At 40.0% G+C, this 24,645-nt stretch overlaps 2 protein-coding genes and 1 non-coding gene across 3 annotated transcripts; all 3 read left to right on the top strand.

Moving 5' to 3' along the window:
• The first annotated feature begins 474 nt into the window (after positions 1-474).
• Positions 475-12,400, top strand: LOC120433710. The gene is made up of 8 exons (XM_039600468.1): positions 475-735; positions 8,291-8,428; positions 8,513-8,605; positions 9,305-9,406; positions 10,451-10,529; positions 10,692-10,878; positions 11,036-11,223; positions 12,329-12,400. The coding sequence occupies exons 2-8, from the start codon at positions 8,340-8,342 to the stop codon at positions 12,398-12,400; spliced, it is 810 nt and encodes a 269-aa protein (XP_039456402.1). The 5' UTR covers positions 475-735; positions 8,291-8,339.
• On the top strand, positions 3,073-3,161 carry trnay-gua. Its single transcript is given in 2 exon segments — positions 3,073-3,109; positions 3,126-3,161. It is a non-coding gene; the product is annotated as a tRNA-Tyr (tRNA).
• A 382-nt stretch (positions 12,401-12,782) lies between the features above and the next one.
• LOC120433706 (ribonuclease inhibitor-like) lies at positions 12,783-24,487 on the top strand. The gene is made up of 6 exons (XM_039600463.1): positions 12,783-12,833; positions 14,125-14,298; positions 16,414-16,587; positions 17,835-18,008; positions 22,709-22,718; positions 24,389-24,487. Exons 2-6 carry the CDS (start codon positions 14,186-14,188, stop codon positions 24,485-24,487), a joined length of 570 nt encoding a protein of 189 aa, XP_039456397.1. The 5' UTR covers positions 12,783-12,833; positions 14,125-14,185.
• The last annotated feature ends 158 nt before the right edge of the window (positions 24,488-24,645 follow it).

Below are 24,645 nucleotides of genomic sequence, written 5' to 3'. Positions count from 1 at the left end.
ACTGTTGTAGTCCTGTTTTAATTCTGGATCAAAAACTAGTTTAAGGTGTCCTGCATATGTGATATATATTTTTCCCTATATGAAGTCATTCTTTTTTGAACAAAACTCAAAACAGAGCCAATTAATCTTTCAGTCATTTCTAGCCCCCAAAAAAAAAAAAAAAAAAAATTCCACATGCATACTACCCGTTAGGGCTAAGCCCCGGGTGTTTCAAATGTCTGGCTCCGCCTCTGTTTACATTGCAACTTTTAACTATTTCCATTTTCAGCTTTTTCCTTTTAAACAAATTTAAAGTGAAACAACACAAAACACTGCAAACCCCAACACAATTAAATATAAATTAAAATATGAAAACAATAAGAAGATGCACATTCTCTGTCATATGGGCCTGCATGAATAAACTTTCTGAATCCTTTATGATCCGCAACTGAAAATAGTTGTGGATGATTACTATACCTTTGTAATGTGACGCTGTTGTCCCTGGCTCTCTTTCTCTCTCTCTCCCTCCTGCTCTGTTCCTGTGCAACTGCGACTGTAACTACGGCCCCTCCCCCCTCTGCCCCGCGCAAAGCACAAGGCTCGCGTGCGGAGTGAAGCGGAAAAAAAGTGCGAGAGAGAGGGTGAGAGAAAGAAAAAGAAAAAAACAAAACACGGCTGCCGGCTCGCGTCGTTCACTTTTGTTCGCGACCGACACATCACTACTGGCTTTCCAGGAAGCAGCTGAACAATAAGGAAGTAAGTGGAGCTTGTTGTTGGTGTGTTTGAAGAAACTGTAAGTTTGCTTTGTTTCCTCCTTTAACAGTTTGTCTTTAGGAACTTTACTGTTTCTTCAGCTCATGTCTGATTTCTTCACACAACAAACTGTGTGTGTTTTTATGTCCGGTCTCTCCTTTACAGTCAGTGTGTAATGTTTTCCTGGCTAACATCAGCTGTGTGCAGGGCTGGACTGGCCATCGGGCATACCGGGCATTTGCCCCGTGATTTTTCGTTTTTATGGGCCGATGGGGTTTTATTTCTTTTCTGTTTTTTTTAACGGTATAAATGAATGGTGGTGGACTGGCCAGTTGGTTATGATCGACTCTGGGCTGGACCAATTACAGCCGGGGATGTCGAACTTTAAAGTTGAGGTGAAAAGGAACGTGATTTGTCCCTTACTACTTCAGCTAGAAAGTTGCAAATTAAATCATGAAACTGATCAATGATCAGCTGATCGGCTTTTCTCTCTGCGCCAGAAAGAGAAAACCAGCGGATGTCACGCTAAACAACAGCAGCACGTTTAAGCTCGATCAGCTGTTGTTAGCATTTATTTAATATTAATTTCTAGTATCAGCTCAGTGATGCTTGAGATAAGGGACAAAACATGTCCACAGATAAAACCCAGTTTTGTGGTTAAAAATATGCATACAAGTGTTAACCCAACTGCCTAAAAGAAAAACCAAGGCAATGTTTATACAACAATAGTATGATTTTGCATTTTTATACATATATATTTATTCATATATATTTTATACATACACATGCCATGAGGTCACTGCTGTGATAATTTTTTTATTTTTATTTCATTTATTGCGTACCTTTCTGATAAAACTCTGTCACATCCATAGTGGGTCAACACCAAAGTCGATGTAATCCAAGATTTAATTTTTTTTTTTTTTTTTGTAAAAAGAGCTTCATTTAGTTAGATTGTAGCAAGGGCGTAGATTTAGCATGGACGGAAGGGACATGTCCCCACCAATATCCAGTGATTATTGAATTGTCCCCACCAATAATTTGATCTCTTCGAGTAAATAAAAACAAAACCAATAGAAAGAAAGAAAAACAAACAATCTGTCAACATCTCCATACATATATATATATCTACATATATATGTATATGTGTGTATATATGTATATGTGTGTATATATGTATATATGTATATGTGTGTATATATGTATATATATATATATATATATATATATATACATGAATATACCACTCCCCAACAGCCCTTTTGAATGTCTCCCTAATTCTGAGGTCTCACGGTTGGCAAGTATGTGCTAGGCTTTGGCCCACATCAGTCTAAAATTGTATGTAACCATGAATAACGTGTTGCCATGTCCACCAGGAGAGAATGGACAGTATAGATGTAAAACAAATATGCCAGCAGTTTATCTCAGCTAACGAGAGGAGAACGCATGTGTTTGGCTCCTTCTAGGGTTGCCAACCATCCCTTGAAAAACGGAATTGTCCCGTATTTAGAAACAAAAGTACACGTCCCGTATTGAGCTGAAAAGGGACACACTTTGTCCCGTAATACAGTGAGAATCAAAAGTAGTCTATAAATGTTAATGGAATTAACGCTTTGTTTGAAAACATAATTCCCAGCCCCTCTCCTGCTCTGTGACCAATGAGCTGACAGCACACTTATGACAATTCAGATTACTGATGATCTCACTGGTTGAGGAAAGGTCGCTTGCGGAGAAAATACCGAAAGACAACAGATGACCACAACAAGAAGCACGGCCAATAGGGAAACAAACGCTGACACTGCGGTGCAAGTCTCGGACGACAGTACACCTAAAGCTGGGCTCACACTGTGCGATTTTTTTTCAGTCGCGTTATTCAGCTTCTGCTCAAACTGCACGATTGACTTGCAGGGGTTATAAGTTGGTAGGTCACGATGCAGGGTCTCACACTATACAGCCCGATGCTCTGATGCGACCTGAGTGCTCACACTGTGCGTTCATAAAATGAAGGTTATAACAGAAATTCTGTCGCTCACTCTCCCTCTGTCTCTCACTCACACAGACACGCACATCACCACCATCAGCTTTGCTAAATTGCTAATGAAAAACACTGATCAGGCAGCTGTGATTTAGTAGCAATGTAAATCCAACTATTTTCACGGTTGTTGGGGTCATGATCATTTTGTGAGGCCACATCGAAAAGGCTCGGATGAGCTTTCCTAAGTTCTACAAGTTGTGCCTCCATCGCTTGTGTCCAGATCACACGCTGCACAGCCGTGCTGCTCCGTCTTTTTCACCGACGTTTACGTGTTTGCATGTGAGCAGTGTGAGCGGATGCGGTGACACCCTTCGATAGCTCAGTTGGTAGAGCGGAGGACTGTAGGTGTATGGGAACAGGAATCCTTAGGTCGTTGGTTCAACTCCGACTCGAAGGACATTTTACAACACCTTCTGTCTGTACTGATTGAACGCAGCTTAAAAACAAAACTTAAAACGCAGTGACACCCTCAAATCCTCACGACCAAGCAATTGATGATCGTGAGGTGTTAATCGCTTCTCGTTACCCCACGTATACTACATGACGCACGATGAAGGCCAAAATCGGGCCGATCACCAAAACGGTCGCACGACTCAAAAATCGGCTCTAAATGGGCCAAAACTCGCACAGTGTAAGCCCAGCAATGTTTGTTCCCCTCCGATAAAAGGAAAAAAAAAAAGGCTGCAAAAGTACAGGGAGGAATGGGAAAAAGGAAAACACCTGGCTGGAAAAAGTGCACAATAACACCTATAAAGTGCACATGCACACTGCACTGTGTGCCGGCGCACTTTTTCCATAGGCATGCTTCTAATGGTGGGCACATGAAGAACATGAGGGGCGTGAAAGCTCGGGGAATCCTTAACCAATTTTTTGTCCACCAGGCCACGGCAGAAGCAGATATGGTATGTAAACATTGGTTTGGTTTTTTTAAACCCTCTGGTTAAGGTTAATATGGGCATGTGCAGTGAATATCAGCGCTATGTGGCCAGAAGTGTGATAATATAATTTATTTTGTGTAATAAACAACTGCAAGGATAGATGATTACAACAAATAGATGACTAATACATAAAAGTAATACATAGATGAATAATGATGATGAGTTATGATGCGTAATCATGGGAACAAGTGGGTTTACAAACGGCAGCAGCTGATTAGCATTAGAAAAGCTGAAATAATACCTCAACTGAAGCCATTTGCACTAAATGCACTATATGTGCACTGTTACAAGAATGTTTTTCATTCTATTGTTTTCTATTAATTTATATAAATTTAAGTTAAGCAGGACAGAGTTCTTTTAAAGAAAGATTTACTTACATTCTCAAAAGTTAAGCATGACAGGCTTCTGTTTAAGAAAGAGTCCTGTTTTATTGTGTTAATGTTGTCATTTTGAGCTAAAAATAAAGCTAAATGATCATTTGTTTCCCATGTGTTCATATCACAACGAATATGCATCTACTTTAATCAACTTCAAGTCAAATGGTTAAAAAAATAATTTCACACACACAAAAAAGAGCTAAAAAATTCACCACACTGGGAAGGGTGAAGACAATTGGGTCGCCCGGCCCTGGCCATGAGGTGTCCCTTATTTATTTTTCAGGGAGTTGGCAACCCTAGCTCCTTCGCATAGTGGACATTGAGTTGTTGTGTGGGGCACCAGGAGTCCATGTCTGTTGCTGTAACAGTAGTTCATGTTTAGAATAAAAAATCCCAGCTCACTGATTTGATAAAGTGTTGTATAACTTTGCTGGGGGTCACATATAAAACTCAGTGATTCTTGAGATAAGGGACAAAACATGTCCGCCAGATAAAACCCAATTTTGGGGGTTAAAAATATGAATACAAGTGTTAACGCAACTGACTAAAAGACAAACCAAGGCAATGTTTATACAACAAAAGTATGATTTTGCATTTTTTTATACATACATATTTATTTTAAATGGTACAATAGATTACCAGTACCTTAAAAATCCATTGTCCAGAAGCAGGTGTGATAATATTAAAATACAGAAAAAAATTAAAGGTAATGTAAAATTAAACATCATGGCTCTCGTCACTAAGTATTTAAGTCAATACCTTATATAATATCAAAATATGCAATTGAAAATTTATTTTTACATATTTTTTAAGTGATTAAAATCGTGTCCTGAGTTTTTGTCAACACCATCAGATTTTTTTACAAGTACAAAAAAATCAGGAATTATTGTGGGTAGCTTACACTCTGAGGACCCCTTTACCACTTCCTGTTTGATACACATGCCATGAGGTCACTGCTGTGATAATTTTTTTTATTTTTATTTCATTTATTGCGTACCTTTCTGATAAAACTCTGTGTCACAACCATAGTGCGTCAACACCAAAGTCGATGTAATCCAAGATTTAATTTAATTTTTTTTTTGTAAAAAGAGCTTCATTTAGGTAGATTGTAGAGGCCATAAGCATCTGATGAAAAACAAGATGCTTCTGTCACAAAAACATGTGTTATGAGAGACAGTAGGGTATTTTGTCAGCACCATCAGGATTTTTGTCTGACTGTGTTGACCCTTTTTCTAATGGTGTTGACAGATGCCACAAAAGTGTGCTATTCATCGTATTACTTCCTGTGTATTTTACTGATATTTCTGCTTTACAGATGTGTCAAATATTATCAAATTTGCCTTATCTTGAATCTCATTGTTTATGTATACATTATTAATCCTGAGGAAAAAGCTTAGTCCTCTGCATTTAACCCATTCACTCAGTGATGCAGTGGGCAGCTACAAATCCAGGATAGCTGCTGTTCGCTGGATTTGAACACCCAACCTTCCGATCATGTGGCATCTACTGAGCTATCTCTGCCCCGAGAGCTGGTCTTTAAGTGATGATGTATGAATCCTGCTTCCAGGCCCAAACTTCTCTGTGTTTATTAAGCCTGTTGTGCTGTTAAAATGTGTTAACGCTTTTTATCTTGTTCTGTTTAATCTGAACAAGCCCCTAAAAACAGTCAGTGATCACTGTTGGCCTAACCATCAGAAACCCTTGCATTAACTTTTATCAAGTGGAAAAAGGTTAGTGTTCATCCTCCAACTTCACTGTGTTTATGTTATGCTAACATAGCTGTGTCACTAGCGATCACTTAGCACATCATTATATACCAGCTACTCCAACTTCAGTAACCCTACAAAAGTCACTGCTGTTTACTTTTCTGTCTTCATTTATGTTGGAATGTAGGTGGAAACCAGCGAGCTAACTTCTAACTCAGCCACACTGATCATTTTTTTAAAGATGAAAGAATTTAGACAGTTTGTAACTCTGAGTGATGCCGCAGAGTTCCTTTGACTTTGGGATCTGCAACGGAGTTTGGACCTGGAAACGGCTAATGACATCAAACTTAAAGACCAGATAGCATTTCTGTTGCTTAATACATAATTGTGTTGTGAATATTCATCCTTAATCTGTATACATGCATATGGTTCCGTAAAATTATAGTAATTACAAAATGGCACATTTCAGGCTAGAATGGCAAAGGGGAACCTGACAGTAGAGGAACGAAAGAGAGCGAACAGGGATGATCAAAAAAGGAGAAAAAATAACAGCCACCCTAAATTGAAGTAAGAGTTTCTCATAAAGGAAAGGGAAAGATGGAGAAATAGAGTCAAAGAGGGAAAAATAAAGAACATTGGTGATCTGAAAGAAAGAGAAAAAAGGCAGAAGAGAAGGTCTGCAAATGTGCAAAAACTGAATTGTTATGGTGTCTTGTGATATTACGTAAGTTGTTAAGGTTTAATGGTCATTTTGAAAGAAATAATATCTTGTTTTCTACTAGTGTGTCACCACTGTCAGCACCTTGTCAACTTCATAATATGGAGTTTTGGTTTATTTTTCTCTTTTGGAGAACCATATATTTTCCTCCCTCAAGATCTTCCAATAAAAATACGTAATTTTCTCAATAAATTTGCAATTTGCATGCTGCCTAATATGATTGTTTCTTATAGAGATTAAATACAAGCTTCTGAAAATATGTATGACTGTAACTCTAATAATAAAAAGCTAAAACAGTCTTACTTTTAAACATGGTATAATTCATCTGAAAACACATGTGCATAAACAGTAGAACAGAGAAGCTGCTAATAGTCAAAATAGCTGAAACAACTTAATTTAAAATATATATTTTTGCATTTCTTTGTGTCTGACGGTGTTGACAAAAACCTTACACTTCTCCAGCAAAAACATAAATTATTAAAAAATGTTACACCTGGGAGATTGTACCAAAACATGATGAGACAGCCAAAACTTTGTGTAACAACTATATGTAAATGTGTTTTTGAAAAATCAAAAAATATATTTTAGAAAATTAAAACCTGTTTTGTCCCTAATCTCAGGAATCACTGAGCTGATGTTTGCTGGAGCCACAGCTGTAAAAGCTGCTGGTCATGATGTCGGTTTGGATATGTGGTGAGAGGGAAACATGAAGATGAAACCAGGAGATGTCCTTACTGAATCATCAGAGCTGAACAGGTGATGGAGAAACAGGTTTACCTTTTAGGTGACAGGAATGAGTTGAAGGGAAGTTATGAACTGTTTCTGAGAGACAAATAACACCAGGATCCTTTTCTATGTAGCCGACAGCTACGTGTGCAGAGGCGAGTCTAGCAAAGTTTTGCCAGGGGGGCAGGTAGCTCATTAACAGGGAAAGGGGGGCACAAAGAAATACTTTTTTTTCTTATTCTTATTTAAAATGTCTCACTTTTAATGAATAATTATCTGAATCTTATAGCCAAAGTTTTCATCTGATGTAAAATGTATAGAAATCCATTATTGTATTCAGTGAATATTAAGTCTAGTATGTACCCTAGTAAGTTATAGTATTCTTTCCTTTGTTAAGGTACCATCTGTGCAGTCTGCAATTCTGTTGAAGAAAGATGTTGAATCTGTGTAATTACTGGAGAAAAATAATAGATTTCTGTGCATTTGTTTTATACGTGCATTAAATTAAAATCGGTTTTGTCAGTTAAGCATCTTGAGGCAGAGGGTGGGGGAGTGGTTCCCTGTTTTTTTTACTTTTCTTTTTTTGCTGGGAGTTGGCAACCCTATTAGTTAGGTATATGTAATTATAAATTAGGTTGTTTTATATTTTTGCCAAGTACTGTTAGAATACCATAATAGGGAGGATGGTGTAGGTTTAAGTTTATTATAAAGGCTTTATGGCTTTTCCTATAATACCATGGTGGGCCGGTCACTAGTCAAAATGCCCGGGCTGATTTTTTGTCCCAGTCCAGCTCTGCCGCTAGTGTTTCAACATGCTAGTAACACCTCACACAGTCACAACTCATCAAAGCTTCTCATTAGCATTAGGACACATTTAGGTCAATATCACTTCACATTTCTGTGTCATCATCCATCAAATGTTGACACATAGTGGGTTTGTCATTCTCTCAGCTGACACTGAGATGAAGCAGGAAAGAAGCAGTTGATATTTGGACAGCACACATGATGGAAGGGAGGATTTCAGTTGATGTGCACATGAATGATTTGTGTTTTCTCTGCAGGTGAAGGTAGAAAGTGTTTGTGAGCTGATGTGGATGGAAATTGAGCAGCATGGATCAGTGTGAGGACAGACAGGAGGGAGTCCCTCCCTCTAAAGCCATTCTGTGTGGGGAACGTGAGAGCCAGACCAAATCTCAGAGGTGAGATGACCATCTCTAACTGTCCATGACTCTTCTCCATGTCACAGCTCAGCACTTGCATCACTGCTCCATCATTATTCACAGGAACCAGCCTGGACCTCCATCCAGCTTTGTGTCCTTAAGGAGTGACACGTCTAAAGGTGGTGTCATTGATTTTAAAGTTTCTGCTGCAGAGAGGTGAGCTGTCAGTAACATGAACTGATGTCAGTTTGTCTGATTTAAATGATTTTGATGTTTACTGGTTTCGAAAATGCATCTCTGTAGGAGAGTAGTGTCTCAAAGGACACACAGGCACAGGTGTAACTGTCATTTTATCTGCTTTTAACACACATTTGGACACAATTGGCTGTTTTTAACTATTTATTTTAATCACAGGTGCAAATTTAGAGCTCACACATCTGGATTCTAAACTATGATGGAAACAGCTGCTAGCAGTGGGTAGTTTGACTTTAGCCTAGTGGCTAAGCTAACAGAAACAAGCGTGCCAGCTGTGCTCTGTGAGGATGATACGCTGCTCTAGAAAGCAAACTAAGGTTTGCAGACCTTAAAGAGGACATCGCTCTGATCAGTGGAAGTTGTTTGTGCGTGCCACGTGATGCTGCAGGATTTGTTAACATTTCCATGATGGTACCATCTCCTCGTATAACTGCAAACACATGAATGCTCCTAAGGGCAGCTATCACAGCCACAGAGGCAGACTGTTTCTCACTGTTGCATTCAGGGACATTTGTTTTCCTGTAAAAAGCTGTACTCTAATCTAAGAGGACTGTTACTGACAGGAAACAGCTGCATTATCTGCAGTCTGTGTGATCAGAGCTGCTTCAATGACTTTCATCAGATAATTTATTATTGAATAAAACATGTTTGTGTCTGCAGCGGTCAGATGTCACAGTCTGCAGGATCCAGCTGTCTGTCTGTGAGGAGTGACCTGTCCAAAGATGAACCTCCATACTTCAGTGATGAACCTGGACCAACGAGGTCAGAGAACTGTGATGAGCTCCTTTAGATGTTTGCGTTTTCCTGGATAAATACGAGCTGAAAAATCCTCAGATTTTTACAAAGAAAACGATGAAACAAAAAGATAAAAATGTCAGATTTGGTCATTTGCTGTTTCAGGACAGTGATGCTCATATCTGTGGGGAAAGTGTGTACTGAGTGGGTTCATGTTTGTCTTTAAAGAACAGAGCTGCTCTGTCTCTGATTCTCATGTCTTTGTGTCTGATCTGTTAAACAGTCTGAGAGGTCACAAAGAGACCCAGGGTAATGTCTAAGCAGCTAAAGCCCGGATCATACTGGGTGATGTCAATGAGACCTCCATCAGGAGAACACTGAACAACAGTAGTGTGGATGTAGTGGATAAATCCCAGGATACTGATGCTCAGACTTAATCACAGGGAACAAAAACAGATTTGATCTTCAGATTGTGACCTTTAGACTAGACGTTACATTTGTTTAGTGATTTCAATAGAGATTAAATGTGTGGGGGGGTTGCCCTGAAAAACTTATATAATTTCCTGAACTTATGAATCGATGACTAAGGAACCAAATTTCAATTGTATTATTAGTATGACGGTAAAACTTTCACACATTCAGTAAATATGCAAAGTTTGTTTTAGAAAAAAATCAGAGGCGTCAGATGATTTGTGACAAAATGATACAGCAGGTATTTCTCACATGTCCTACACTAATCCACCCAGTTTGTAAAGCTGTTGTTATAGTGGTGGAGAGCAGACCTGGGATAATGTTCTGGTCTTTGAGCAATGAACTGCTTGTAGAGGTGGTTGATGGTATATCAGTTTTACCTCCCACTGAGTTAATTTGTTCAATTTAATGAAGTCTGAGCTTCTGCAACATTATCCATCAGCACTGAAAGAGAGTCCATAAAACAGACTGAAAATGCCTGATATTTTCACAATCTGAGAGTTTAAAACTTGACAAACTTGATTCAGATGAAGTTATCTGAGCAGAAACTACTGGATCTTTATCTTGTGCTTGAACTGATTCTTCATGGTTCATCCACAGAGTGGACCAGGAGAGCTCAGAGGTTCCCAGTGGTCAGTCTGCCCAGCAGCATCAAACACACCTGGACTCCATATTTATGGTCTGTACATGTACAACAACTACTTTTACATCTATTGTGTTCACAGTCCTCTCCATGCTGCTCTTTGTAGACCAGTGGATTGTAAGTGTGTCCAACATGGATCTGATGTTCAGCTCCATGATTTCAGTCTGATTGTCTCATTCATAAAGTATTCTGTTCCAGCTGCTGGAGGACAAGATCATCACTTTTGTGAAGAACGAGCTGAAGAAGATCCAGAAGGTTCTGAGTGCAGATTACCCAGAGTGCTTAGCAAGTCGAAGGAGCAGCAGCAGAAAGGCATTTGAGAAGATCACAGTGGACTTCCTGAGGAAAATGAAGGAGGAGGAGCTGGCTGACCGTCTGCAGAGCAGTAAGAGGATTTCTCTAAAGATTTAAGCTGCTGGATAAATGAAACATTTACTAATGTCTTAAGAGACAGAGCAACGTGTTTTAAAGATTCATTGTTTTTGAAGTTAAGTGTGTATTTTCATTTTCAAATGATATTCTACATATTTCTTCTCATTCAGAACTTCAAGCTGTAGTTTGTCATCGTAACCTTAAATCTGCTCTGAAGGAGAAGTTCCAGTGTGTGTTTGAGGGGATCGCTAAAGCAGGAAATCCAACCCTTCTGAATCAGATCTACACAGAGCTCTACATCACAGAGGGAGGGACTGCAGAGGTCAATGATGAACATGAGGTTAGACAGATTGAAATAGCATCCAGGAAACCAGACAGACCAGAAACAACAATCCGACGCGAAGACATCTTTAAAGCCTCACCTGGAAGAGATGAACCAATCAGAACAGTGCTGACAAAGGGAGTGGCTGGCATTGGGAAAACAGTATTAACACAGAAATACACCCTCGACTGGGCTGAAGACAAAGCCAACCAGGACATCCAGTTCATATTTCCATTCACTTTCAGAGAGCTGAATGTGCTGAGAGAGGAAAAGTTCAGCTTGGTGGAACTTGTTCATTACTTCTTTACTGAAACCAAAAAAGCAGGAATCTGCAGCTTTGAAGACTTCCAGGTTGCATTCATCTTTGATGGTCTGGATGAGTGTCGACTTCCTCTGGACTTCCACAAAACTACAATCCTAACTGACCCCAGAGAGTCCACCTCAGTAGATGTGCTGTTGGTAAACCTCATCAGGGGGAAACTGCTTCCCTCTGCTCACCTCTGGATAACCACACGACCTGCAGCAGCTAATCAGATCCCTCCTAGCTGTGTCGACATGGTGACAGAGGTCAGAGGGTTCACTGACCCACAGAAGAAGAAGTACTTCAGGAAGAGATTCAGAGATAAGGAGCAGGCCAGCAGGATCATCTCCCACATCAAGACATCACGAAGTCTCCACATCATGTGCCACATCCCAGTCTTTTGCTGGATTACTGCTACAGTTCTGGAGGATGTGCTAAATACCAAAGAGGGAGTACAGCTGCCCAAGACCCTGACTGAGATGTACATCCACTTCCTGGTGGTTCAGGCCAAAGTGAAGAAGGTCAAGTATGATGGAGGAGCTGAGACAGATCCACACTGGAGTCCAGAGAGCAGGAACATGATGGAGTCTCTGGGAAAACTGGCTTTTGATCAGCTGAGGAAAGGAAACGTGATCTTCTATGAATCAGACCTGACAGAGTGTGGCATTGATATCAGAGCAGCCTCAGTGTACTCAGGAGTGTTTACACAGCTCTTTAAAGAGGAGAGAGGACTGTACCAGGACAAGGTGTTCTGCTTCATCCATCTGAGTGTTCAGGAGTTTCTGGCTGCTCTTCATGTCCATCTGACTTTCATTAACTCTGGACTCAATCTGATGGAAGACCAACAAACAACCTCCAAGAAATCTGGAAAAGGAGAATCTTCAGAGAAACACTTCTACCAGAGTGCTGTGAACAAGGCCTTACAGAGTCCAAATGGACACCTGGACTTGTTCCTGCGCTTCCTCCTGGGTCTTTCACTGCAGACCAATCAGACTCTCCTACGAGGCCTGCTGACACAGACAGGAAGTAGCTCACAGACCAGTCAACAAACAGTCCAGTACATCAAGAAGAAGCTCAGTGAGAATCTGTCTGCAGAGAAAAGCATCAATCTGTTCCACTGTCTGAATGAACTGAATGATCGTTATCTAGTGGAGGAGATCCAACAGTCCCTGAGATCAGGAAGTCTCTCCACAGATAAACTGTCTCCTGCTCAGTGGTCAGCTCTGGTCTTCATCTTACTGTCATCAGAAAAAGATCTGGATGTGTTTGACTTGAAGAAATACTCTGCTTCGGAGGAGGCTCTTCTGAGGCTGCTGCCAGTGGTCAAAGCCTCCGACAAAGCCCTGTAAGTACATTTGTACTCATGTTTTACTTCAAACATCCAACTGTGTCAGTAATTTATTTCACCAGGCTTTCTGTCTTTGTATGAATTTGTATCCTAAAGTTTGGGATTACTCTTATACAACTGTAACCTCTTTGATGGCTCAAGAACTCTGTGTACTCGAGACGCTGAGTCTACCATAAACTATGATCATCACTGCTGCTGTTGTGTTATCAGTCTTTGTTTAAAAACTGCCAAATGTTGTAATACCTTATATTCACATGCATGCTTTTAGATACATTTCTACTGCAGGTCTATTTTTGGTCACAAATATTGGTGAAACACTCACTTTTACATGCATGGTGGCTCATGCATTAAACAAAGCATTTGCATTTGAATTACTCAGTGAATCATTGTAGCCACAGAAACGTCTTTAGTTACACTTTTAAGCTTAGATTTCCAGGCTCTTCCCAGGATGTAATGAGCATTACTTCTTCACCCACCTCTCTCCACTTTCATGTGTTCATGCACCACTGTTGAATTGAGTTAATTACTAAACTCTGCCTCGGTCTTCCACAGTGTGTTTTTTGTTTCTTTGTTGTTTTTGGCCTGCTCTCTCCCCTCACTCCCAAACTGGTTGGAGCAGATGGTTGTCCCTCCCTGAACCTGCTCTTCTTATAATAAGTTGTTGTTTGTTTTTCCCCCTGACTTATAGCTATTCTCATCATTGTCTTCAAATTAACTCACACACTGCTGACTGCTGCTATAGCTTACCTGGCTGAGCAGGTGACCGATGTACTAAAGGTTAGAGTTGTGACTCCGGGGCCTGGGTTTGAATCTTCTTTTCATCATCCTTCACAACTCATCCACCAGGTGTCACAAACTGCAGCACGACAGCAAATACAAAGCATGTCTTACTGGATGGCTGCAACAACCAGAGTTTTACCTACCTTTGGTCTTTCTTGACAGCATGAGTGTAATATTTATTGAACAGAGTCATCTTCTGTGATCTTTGCTGCTGTGAATGTCCGTGCTGTCCACAGATATATTTCAGTATCAGGCTCTAAACTATGCAAATGGATCAGAGAAGATTACATTTCCAAACATGACTCAGAAATTATGTTTGTACTAGATTTACAGTTTATGTTAATGTCCTCTGAATTACGAGGTGGAGGAGGTGAAGCTTACAAGGAGTAAGTACTGATAGAAGGACGGCTGTATTTTAATGAAGCTATTTAGTCAACCAGTAATTGTATTGCATGGTGACATTTTAAAAATTCATTTGACTGATTTAATTAATTTGTTTTTTTTACAGACTAAGTGGCTGTAACCTCTCACAGAGAAGCTGTAAAGCTCTGTCCTCAGTTCTCAGCTCCATGTCCTCTTTTCTGAAAGAGCTGGACCTGACTTACAATGACCTGCAGGATTCAGGCGTGAAGTTTCTGTCTGCTGCGCTACAGAGTCCACATTGTACACTGGAAACTCTCAGGTCAGGATCCAAACGTTCCCACTGCTTATCATTTAAGGTCTGAATGATATTAAACAATAAACAACCAAGCTTTGTAGAATTGGCGAGTGACCTTTGACCGGGGTGGCTGTAGCTCAGGTGGTAGAGCAGGTCAGCTACTATCCAGAATGTTGCTCTCCGTTGCAGTGTGAATGTGCATGAAGCACTAAAACAGCTTAGATAATGTTCTTTTGTGAATGGGTGTGATTGGGTGAATGAACGAGTTGTATAAAGTGCTCAGATGGAGTATAAAAGAGCTATATAAGAACCAGTCCTTTCACCTTTTATTTATCTTTGGAGGGCTTATGAGGTTCTTAATTACTGTCTGAGGAGTTTTTACAGTCACATATTTTGTAAAAGAGAAGTATTGTTCGGTTCATGTTTTCTGTGGCATGTTTTGTTTGACACACCAATGAGCAGGCTATATGTTCCATCCATCCATCTTCTTCCGCTTATCCGGGGCTGGGTTACGTGGGCAGCAGCCTAAGCAGAGAAGCCCAGACTTCCCTCTCCCCAGCCACCTCCTCTAGCTTGTCTGGGGGAACGCCAGTAAACGCCAGAGGAACGCGGTAAACCAGCAAAAAACTAGAGCAGCCGGGCTACGTAAAAAGTGTAGGGCGGCGTGTTTGCGGTCATGTCTAGCGGGTGTGTGGGCGGGAGCGTTACACAGTCGCTCCACCTCAAGTCACTACTGCGCAGACTCTGGCTCCAAAAATGCAAGATGGCAGCCTCCACAAGCGGGATATTTTGGCTTTATTTTTGCACAATGGGAGGAGGTGGTGTCGCGTTGTCCATCTTTTGTACAGTCATTGGTTCTGTCTTTTAAAAATTAAGATGGATTATACGGTTTTGTAAACTGCCCTCTCTCTAGTGGCTGCTTTGTAATATTTTTTTGGTTACTTTAGAAAAAAGAAAAATCCAAGATGGCTCACCGTGATGCTGTATTAGTATTATTGTTTTAAGCTCATATGAACCTTAAAATATTGTAGCTTTGGACGACATTTGTCCGTCAGTATGAATGATGATAAAATCATAATTTTATTTTGTTTTGCTTAATGATAATTTTTATGATTAAGATGAACGTTTTATCTTGTTAGCTTGCAATAAGCGTGTAACAAGCTAGTTTGCAATGTTGGTTAGCTAACACAATATTTCGTATGTTTTCAGTTTTATGATGGTCAAAGAGAGAGCCACGGTGAGAGGCCGGTCTTTAATAAATGAGCACAGAAAGGAAAATAAGTCTGGATATTGAATCATCGTTATCTCACTGTCTAGCTGGTGAAAACGTGGAAAATCAGGGCAAGGACAGCAAACTGTCAGTCTGGACTTTTCTTTATTTCCATTAGCTGTAAGTGAGATTTCAGAGCAATCAGAGACTGTGGGTCTGTGTATGAAGTATAATTCATGTGCAGTTGTTGAAATTGTAGAATGAGAAATAGCAGTTTTGGGCTATTTTCTGCTTGTGCTGCTGAAAATGTTTATTGGCGTGTGAATTCATTCTTCAACGCTCGAAAACTTTGCTTTTCTTATTTTTGTGTAACACAATTTAATGCACTGAAGAACAATGAAAACAGGAAACAGAGACAGCTGGCCTTCAAATTAAAAGCTGCTCCTTCTGAAACGTGTTGGTGGTAAAATTTAAGAAGAGCTGAAGCACATAAATAATCTACGTGCCTAAATATTAAACACAGTTGAGGCCAGTGTTGTTAGTCCAGGTCAGAAGATGACTTGTTGGAATGAAAATGAGCTTGTAGTTTGTCTGCTTTAATAATTTGACTGAAAAAAGGTGATGGCCTTCAAATATGTCCATTTCTTTCCAACTTCACCTTTAAAAGACATGGGGATCCTGGAATGAAAAAACATGACTTTTTCATGTTTTTTATGATAAATGTACAACTTTAATGTGAAAAATTCAGAGATTTTTTTCTCTTGTGTTTTTTTTGAAGCTGCTTCCTGTTGGCTTCAGCTGTTTGGAGTTTCCATTTTCTAAACTTCTACATTCTGAACCTTCTTCAGCTCTGAAAAGATTATGAAACACTGAATGATTTCAAGCTCACACTTTGTCTAATAAACTTACATCTTTCATTCTTTATACAGATTGGGGAGCTGTAGTTTGTCAGAGATCAGCTGTGATTATCTGGCAGCAGCACTGAAGTCCAACCCCTCCCATCTGAGAGAGCTGGACCTGAACACCAACAACCTGCGGGATTCAGGAGTGAAACAGCTGTGTGGTTTTCTGGAGAGTTCAGGATGTGGACTCAAAACTCTGAGGTCAGTCACCATGTTTTAGTTGTGCTGAGATGAATATGATGTGAAAGTTGTGCTGACACTAAACTGCAGACATAAGGCTGATATTATACTGATCCACACTGAGGATCTTCATTGTAAAGTCTGTTTACTTCTTCTCTGGTTTAGTCCATTGATTGTAGCAGAACAATGTTCACATTTCAAACAGTGATACTCAGCGTATGGCCCGCGGCATTCCTAATTCAGAGAGAGGGTACCCCGATTAACTGTGTACCGTTCTTCCTCACAGTTCTAAGTATCAGACACAACAATGAATAATCCACAGCTGACTCTCTTTAGAAGGTCAAAGGTCACGACATCTCCAAAATCCACCTGTGACACACGTTTCCATCAGTGTGATTGATTCTAGTCAAATAATGATTGATAACTGATCAGTGTGCGACACAGTAAATGTTTGCAGTGCAGGAAACTTCCAATCTAACAGCAACACTGTCCACAGAGTGTCAGAGTTACAAAGATGGAGATCATAGATTTTATTCTGAGCTGATGGAAAATCTGTGATGTCACTGACATCCCCATCCTGATATATTGATGACTGATAAAAGCTGTAAAAGCTTCATGTTTAGCAAAATAATGTTTAACTGGGAATTCTGCTTATGTAACAAGTTAAACTTGTGCAGATGAATGCTCTCCTCTGAGTTTGAGTTCAGGAGACAGACACCCTCTCTACTTTTAAGATCAGCTTCAAACTTTCCTTTTTGATAAAGCTTATTGTTAGAGCTGGATCAGGTGATCCTGAGTTATGCTGCTATAGGCTCAGGCTGTTGCAGGACTTCCCATGATACTCTTCTTTCTTCTCCGCCCCCCTCTTTTCACTACTGATGTTTTTATATGTCACTACTGCATGCTCTTAACTTTTGTCTTCTCTCTTCTTAGTTTGTGATTTGTTCTTGTCTCTCTGAGCTCATCTCTTCTCTTCCCCCTCACCCTGCAACCAGTCATGGTAGATGGTCCTCCTGTAGCCTGTTTTCACTGGTAGGATCTTTCTATCAAAGGGAGTTCTTCCTTCCCACCATTACCAAGCACTGCTCACAGTGGATTGTCTGATGGTTGGGACTTTCTAATATTGTAGGGAGTTACCTTACACTGTTAAACAGTCACTTATAAATAAAGTTAAATTAAACTGAATGGACGTAAATGGATAATGTTATTGTATCTGACAAACAGAAAATCATTGTTCACAGATGGATTCATGTTTTGTGTGTCTGCAGTCTGTCAGGCTGTCTGATCACAGAGGAAGGCTGTATGTCTCTGGTCTCAGCTCTGAACTCCAACCCCTCCCATCTAAGAAAGCTGGACCTGAGCTACAATCATCCAGGAGGCTCAGGAATGAAGCTGCTGTCGGCTGGATTGAAGGATCCACGTTGGAGACTGGACACTCTCAGGTATGAAGAGAATGTCTGATAGAGGAGGAAGAGCTGGAAACATTTCCTGTGTCCTTTTCTCACTTCCTGTTTGTTTCCTGCAGATGAGACATGAACAATCACACATGCAGGAATATTTTTAGGGACAGACACACTAGTCTAGCTGGATAGTACATGGATATTTATGTAGGGGGTCTCCAAGGAGTCTGTTTGCAGGAACATTAATGATAACTGATAAGTCATGTTGAGATTTTAATTAAAAGTAAACCTACAGTTAGGTCCATAAATATTTGGACAGAGACAACATTTTGTAATTTTGGTTAACACAGTGAATTTTAAAGGAAAAAACTCAAATGCAGTTGAAGTTCAGACTTTCAGCTTTAATTCAGTGGGTTGAACAAAATGATTGTATAAAAATGTGAGGAACTAAAACATTTTCTTAACAAAATCCTTCATTTTAGGGGCTCTAAAGTAACTGGATTAATTAAATAAGTGAAAATAAATTGTTGCATTTCTCTAGATTTTGTTAGGCACCTCTTTCCATGACTCCTCTCTCCTCGTGTCCTTTCCTTGGCTCCTCTGCTCACGTCTCTGGTGGGAGGGGCTAAGATATCAGGAGAGCAGTGGAGGAAGTGCAAAGTGAGAAAGGGGCACAGACTGAAAAGCTTGATGACCCTTAGGTAGGTCTGTGGGACAGACAGTAAATTTGTCATGTTTGAACTCAGTGAGTGAGATGAAGAGTGATGGTGGAGATGGACTACATGCACAGGAGCCTGACCCTGAAATGCTCTGTATGAAAGGTAAAATAATACTGAGGACAGGTGAAAGACGCAGAGGCAGGTGAGGAAGTGACAAAAAGAGCCTTTAGTGGCCAAAAGACAAAAGTCCATCAAACAGAAATCCAAAGCAGTACAGGAAACATGAAAAAAACAATTAGAGCTGCTTGAATTCTCCAAATACTGAGGAAAGGTGCTTCATTGCTTCCTTTATTTCTGTCGTGGCTGACTGAACGGACTCACGTGCAGACCGCTGACAGTATATTTACAAATTTTATTCTTTACACAAACACCAGGTGAATATTTACACGATGAAGGGAAAAACAAGAGCTACAGGGATTCACGGGGCTTGGGGAAAACAGGCACAGACACTCCGCTCTCACTCAGAGATTCACTTGGACTCCACAGAACATTCCACAGGCAGTAATCCACAAAACACTCCAGTAATCCACACACTCTCCACTGAGACGAACACATGGGGAAAAATCCAAGGGACATGAGGGCAGGCTTTAAGTTAGTGAAGGGAGAAAGCTAGATTCTACTGACAGTTACTAACTGCAGTCTACAACAGTCCAGTGAAGAATAATACCAAACTGCTGTCATAAATAGTCCAGGGCAGGTCATCAGGGAGATCACTCTCAGGTGTGGCAGGTGCGTGGGCCAAGGGCGGGAGCCCATAATGAGCTCCGCCCAGGCATAGTGGAAAACAAAGGGAGAACACCTAGTGCTCCGATTACCACGGGGACCACCGTTACCTTCACCCTCCACATCCTCTCGAGCTCTTCTCTGAGCCCTTGGTATTTCTCCAGCTTCTCGTGTTCCTTCTTCCTGATATTGCTGTCATTCGGAACCGCTACATCGATCACTACGGCCGTCTTCTTCTGTTTGTCTACCACCACTATGTCCGGTATATATATGTATATATATATATAATATCACACAAGTATTTACAGCTGTGGCTCAGTAATTTGTTGAAGCAACATTGGCAGCAATTATAGCCTCAAGTCCGTTTGAGACAAAGAATCCATGTTTCTGTTTTTGCCTCTTTTTGAACTTTATTTTGAAAAATCCAGCATACAGAGCAGAGTAGGACATCCCATGAATATGGAAAGTTACTTAAAGACAAAAACCTGCCAAAACAGAGGTGGTAAAGAAAATCTGAGAGGTTTAAATGCGGCTGCATAAAGCCAGGATTAACACATTTGGGCGAAGGAAAAAGAGAGAATTAAAATAATAAATGAGAAACAAACAACAATCAGGGCTCGCAAAATCGCTAGCCCGACGTCCCGGGGCTAGCGATTTTTCCAATCGGGCTACCAAAATCTATCTCAGCCCTGCCCGTCGGGCTATCATAGGAGAGAGAATCGCTGACCGTTATGTGAGTGCGTGTGTAAAATCAGCAGGATTTACGCCGGTATTTTAGTTCTGCTGAGCCAAATAAGACAGGTCAGGGTGAATAAGGGGGAGCCAAATAAAAGCCTACCACAAAACGGAAAAGTTATGACAAACCAGACTATGAGGCAAAAAGAAAGCTCAGCTTTTTTGGTTTCATGGACAAAAGAATTTATGTGGCTGGAATATGACGAGCTAAATAACATGATGTTCTGCCGGGTGTGTCGTGAGTTTCATTTCATTTGAGTCGACAAGCGCCTTTGTAACTGGGACCAGTCATTTTAAGAAAGACCCCATGAGAAACGCAAGAAATGCATTATACTGCACCCAGTCTGCAACACCCAGTCTGCAATATCTTTCCCAGAACAAACAGCAATTGCAAAAAACATACTAAAAATAAACCAAGCACAAGCAGAAGTCCTGAAAAATCTTTCAAAAGCGTACTATGTTGCAAAGAGTGAACTACCATTGGCCAAATTTAGCAGTTTTGCAAACTTCAAAAAGCAAATGGCCTCAATCTTGGTTCCACTCACCCCTTACCCTTGACTTCAGTGGAATTTTCAGATTCAGGATCTGACACAGACTGATTCATGTTCTACAGTTCTTACAAGTTCATAGAAATTTCTGTTCAATTAGAACCAAGTATTTGAGTTGATGATTGTAATTTTTATACAGTTGTGATTTGTATTTAACAATTTTCTGATTAATTTTTGTTTCTGTTACAATATTATACTTTAATGTATAATATTGTAAAGGAAACAAAACATTAAAAATTGCTCTCTTTTTATTCGGCTACTTAAATTTATTTTGGGCTACCAAAAACTGAAGAGTGCCTGCCCGAAGGGCTACCAGAGATTTTGAAATTTTGCGAGCCCTGACAATAAGTTATTATCATTACCAGTGTTGGGATCATTACACAAAAGAGTCATGGATTACACAGTAATTGTTCCTTTTCTTAAAATCCAGTACATTACTTAATTACTTGCCAAACAAATGAATTAATTGAACCACTTCACTGTAAAATCTAATTAGTTCCCCGAACTTAAAAAAATTATTCAAACTCGTTCCCTAAAAAAAAAAAAAACGAAGTAAAGCTTACTTAAGATATCTGTGTTAGGACAACTTATTCATTACAAGTATACAGTACTAGGAATAACTTGATCTTTCGGAGGGCACAATACTAATTGTTTACTCACTGATAAAAATTTCAAGTTCTGCTAAATTAAAAAAAAGTTTCTGATAACTTCCTTTTTTCTAACACATAAATCTGTCCTAATGATAGTTTTTGTGTATGGACACAAAAGCAACAACACAAAGCAGCGCAAAAACTTCACAGTGATGTTCACAGTGATTCGACTGTAGAAAAGTGAGCAGGTAGAAATGGAGGCTCCAAGCCTGACTGCTCATCACTGCCTTTGTTGTCTGTTTAAAAGTCAGCCTCTGTTTTCTGGACTCTAGACAGCATCCACACAGCTATAACATTGCTCTGGATTCTGGCTTTGTCACTTTGTGTTAGCATGCCATCTGTGCACATGATTGCAAAGAGCCAAAGTTGTGTTAGCAGCATAATGCAGTTGTTTGTGTCCTGGATGTGGTGTGTATTTCATGATCACACTTGTGTCCTTTTGTGCATTAAAAATCAAATATATATCTCCACTATAAACCACTGCAGCATTTTCCTCCTGAGGGACACGAACTAAGAAAAGCTGATTGTAGCTCAGTGTGGAGGAAGGAAAATGCCTGTTTTTGATTTTTCTTTTCTATCCACGCTGCGTCCAGACAACTGTAATGTAATTACAGCATTGAGTACAGTTACATGTTACATTACTGATTCCCAATGTGTGCCTTTTCTTCTTTTCTATATATTTGTCCAGTTTGGTGTTTATGCCTGCAGTCTGCTATTTATATTTGATTCCTGCACAGTTGGAGTGAGCTCGCCCATCATTTAGTTTTACATGTACAATCTCAATAAAGAGCTTTTCTAATTGATCCTATTCTAATGTCACTGACAAAAGTTATCTGATGACAGTACTGCGTTACTTTGAAATGCATTATATCCAACACTAATTAGTATCATTATTATTACTACTACACTCCTACCACCATTAATGACAACCAGGTTTTTTATTTCATTAACACCATGCAGCTGAAACTGATTAAAAAAACGCTCTGCTGCTTAATTTAGTCGATCAATATTCCAGAAGTTGGACTGACTTGATGCCGTACTCTCATTAACAGTTTTTTATAGTAAAGGTCATGAATGAGAGCAAAGGCAGGGAGGTGTCCTTTTCAGCTAAACAGAAGAGGAATATAAAGATAATGAAGGTCACAGTTTGAATCAGTCATATTTCACTCAATACAGTGGTGTACTGACAGATCCAGGATCAGTCCAAATCATCAGCAGTTTGATCCAGGTATGGATTGAAGTGTATTTGTGAAAATGTTGGACTGTTCCTTTATCAGTGTTTAACAGTATGTGTATGAGAGCCATGTAATGTCCATGTGTGCATGCTGAAAGAGACTGTGCTGCTCTGACCCCCCTCCTCCTTTCAGGGTGCAGCCTGCTGGAGTCCGATGGTTGAAACCAGGTCTGAGGAAGTGTAAGTGTGTTTTTAATGTGATTCATGAAAACAAAGCAGGACACATTCAACCATGGTCAAACTGTCACATCACTCAATCACATCTCTGATGTCAGAAGTCATCATCAAAGTGTCAATCAATGAACAGATGATGGATCAATAACTGCAGCTGGATTCTGTTTGTTCTCTCCATCAGATTCCTGTCAACTCACAATCGACACAAACACAGTAAACAAAAACCTCAAACTGTCTGACAACAACAGGAAGGTGACGCGTGTGGAGAAGGTTCAGTCATATCCTGATCATCCAGACAGATTTGATGTTCGTCCTCAGCTGCTGTGTAAAAATGGTCTGACTGGTCGCTGTTACTGGGAGGTCGAGCGGAGAGAAAATGTTTATATATCAGTGAGTTACAGAAGAATCAGAAGGAAAGGAGACAGTGATGACTGTGGGTTTGGATACAATGATCAGTCCTGGAGTCTGTGGTGCTCTAATGTTCTTGGTTACTCTGTCTGGCACAATAACATGCAAACATCCATCTCCTCCTCCTCCTCCTCCTCCTCTGTCTCTAACAGAGTAGCAGTGTATGTGGACTGTCCTGCTGGCACTCTGTCCTTCTACAGTGTCTCCTCTGACACTCTGATCCACCTCCACACCTTCAACACCACATTCACTCAAACTCTTTATCCTGGATTTAGTATCTGGTCTCCTGGTGCCTCAGTGTGTCTGTGCTGAGTTGAGTGTAAAGAGTGTCCTCCTGTTAGAGAAACACTCTGACTGTTGAACAGATGGTTCAGTCTGTACATGTCTGTCTCTTTCACTCAGAAACACATTTTCAGATTCATGGATTCAATCAGTTGATGTTTTAAACTGTTCTAAATGATTCCTGGTAAATTTCTTCCTCTTCAGATGGGCGCTACGATTATTCCAGGATCCACATGCTGTTTATCTGTTTTTTCCACTCAAAGCTTCACAGTGAATATCAGTATGTGTTTCTCTGAAGCTCAGTTCACAACCAGCTCCTCTGCATTTTCAACAAGTCTGAGCTCATTAAAATGAATCCAAATGTTTGATTTTTCTTTCTTAATGTGATGTTTCCAAACTCTCCACATGCTCTTACTGTTTCACTCATTGTTGGAAGCTCAACATTTGAAAATGTTTCAGCCATATAAGCTGAAAATATTGGCTCAATAGTTTTTAATGCAGTTCTAACCATAATATGATTCTATTGAGGGATCATAATGCATGTGGCTTATCTAATAAACAGCAGACACTGCATTGATTATTTGAAACTAGTCTTGTCTTAATCCTGCACCTTTTGTATTTCATGTTAGAAAAATTGCTTTGAATCTTCAAAGACAAAAAATATAAAAGCTCAAGACAATCCTTAATTTCAAATAAAGAAAGAACTGCACCAGCTTTGGTTGAGTCACCTCCAAAAAACCTCATGCCTAAATGGCATCTACTGTCTGGAAATGTTTGTAAACTTCCCTTGCCCCATCTATCCCCAAAGGTTCTCAATTATATTTAAAGCAGGGGAACATGCAGGTTGGTCCAAAAGAGTGATGTTATTCTCCTGGAAGAAGTCCCTTGTCATGCAGGCATTGTGTACTTTAGCGCTTTCCTGTTGAAAAACCCAGTCGTTACCACACAGATGAGGGCCCTGAGTCGTGAGGGATGCTCTGCAATGTCTGGACATAGCCAGCAGCTGTTTGACGCCTCTGCACCTCCTGAAGCTCCATTGTTCCACTGAAGGAAAAAGCACCCAAACCATTATAGTATCCCCTTCACTGCGGAAAATTGAAAATTGAATAGAAAATTGTTTTGTGAAAATTAAGTAAAGGTCACATTAAAATGTGAAAATTTAGCATGTGATCTGTTAAATTAACTTTTTGTTCTGCTTTGTTTTTT

Source organism: Oreochromis aureus, linkage group 3 (genome assembly GCF_013358895.1).
Source record: "Oreochromis aureus strain Israel breed Guangdong linkage group 3, ZZ_aureus, whole genome shotgun sequence".
NCBI lineage: Eukaryota > Metazoa > Chordata > Actinopteri > Cichliformes > Cichlidae > Oreochromis > Oreochromis aureus.
Note: the sequence above shows the minus strand (reverse complement) of the source record. Positions and strands in the feature narration are given on the sequence as shown.

Excerpts from the sequence above, each read along its gene's own strand:
- LOC120433710 (XM_039600468.1), top strand. The coding sequence starts at position 8,340 with ATGGATCAGTGTGAGGACAGACAGGAGGGAGTCCCTCCCTCTAAAGCC. Across the intron at positions 9,407-10,450 it reads GATGAACCTGGACCAACGAG|AGTGGACCAGGAGAGCTCAG; the intron begins GTCAGAGAACTG and ends GTTCATCCACAG. Across the intron at positions 10,530-10,691 it reads ACCTGGACTCCATATTTATG|CTGCTGGAGGACAAGATCAT; the intron begins GTCTGTACATGT and ends ATTCTGTTCCAG.
- LOC120433706 (XM_039600463.1), top strand. The coding sequence starts at position 14,186 with ATGTCCTCTTTTCTGAAAGAGCTGGACCTGACTTACAATGACCTGCAG. Across the intron at positions 14,299-16,413 it reads TGTACACTGGAAACTCTCAG|ATTGGGGAGCTGTAGTTTGT; the intron begins GTCAGGATCCAA and ends TTCTTTATACAG. Across the intron at positions 16,588-17,834 it reads TGTGGACTCAAAACTCTGAG|TCTGTCAGGCTGTCTGATCA; the intron begins GTCAGTCACCAT and ends GTGTGTCTGCAG.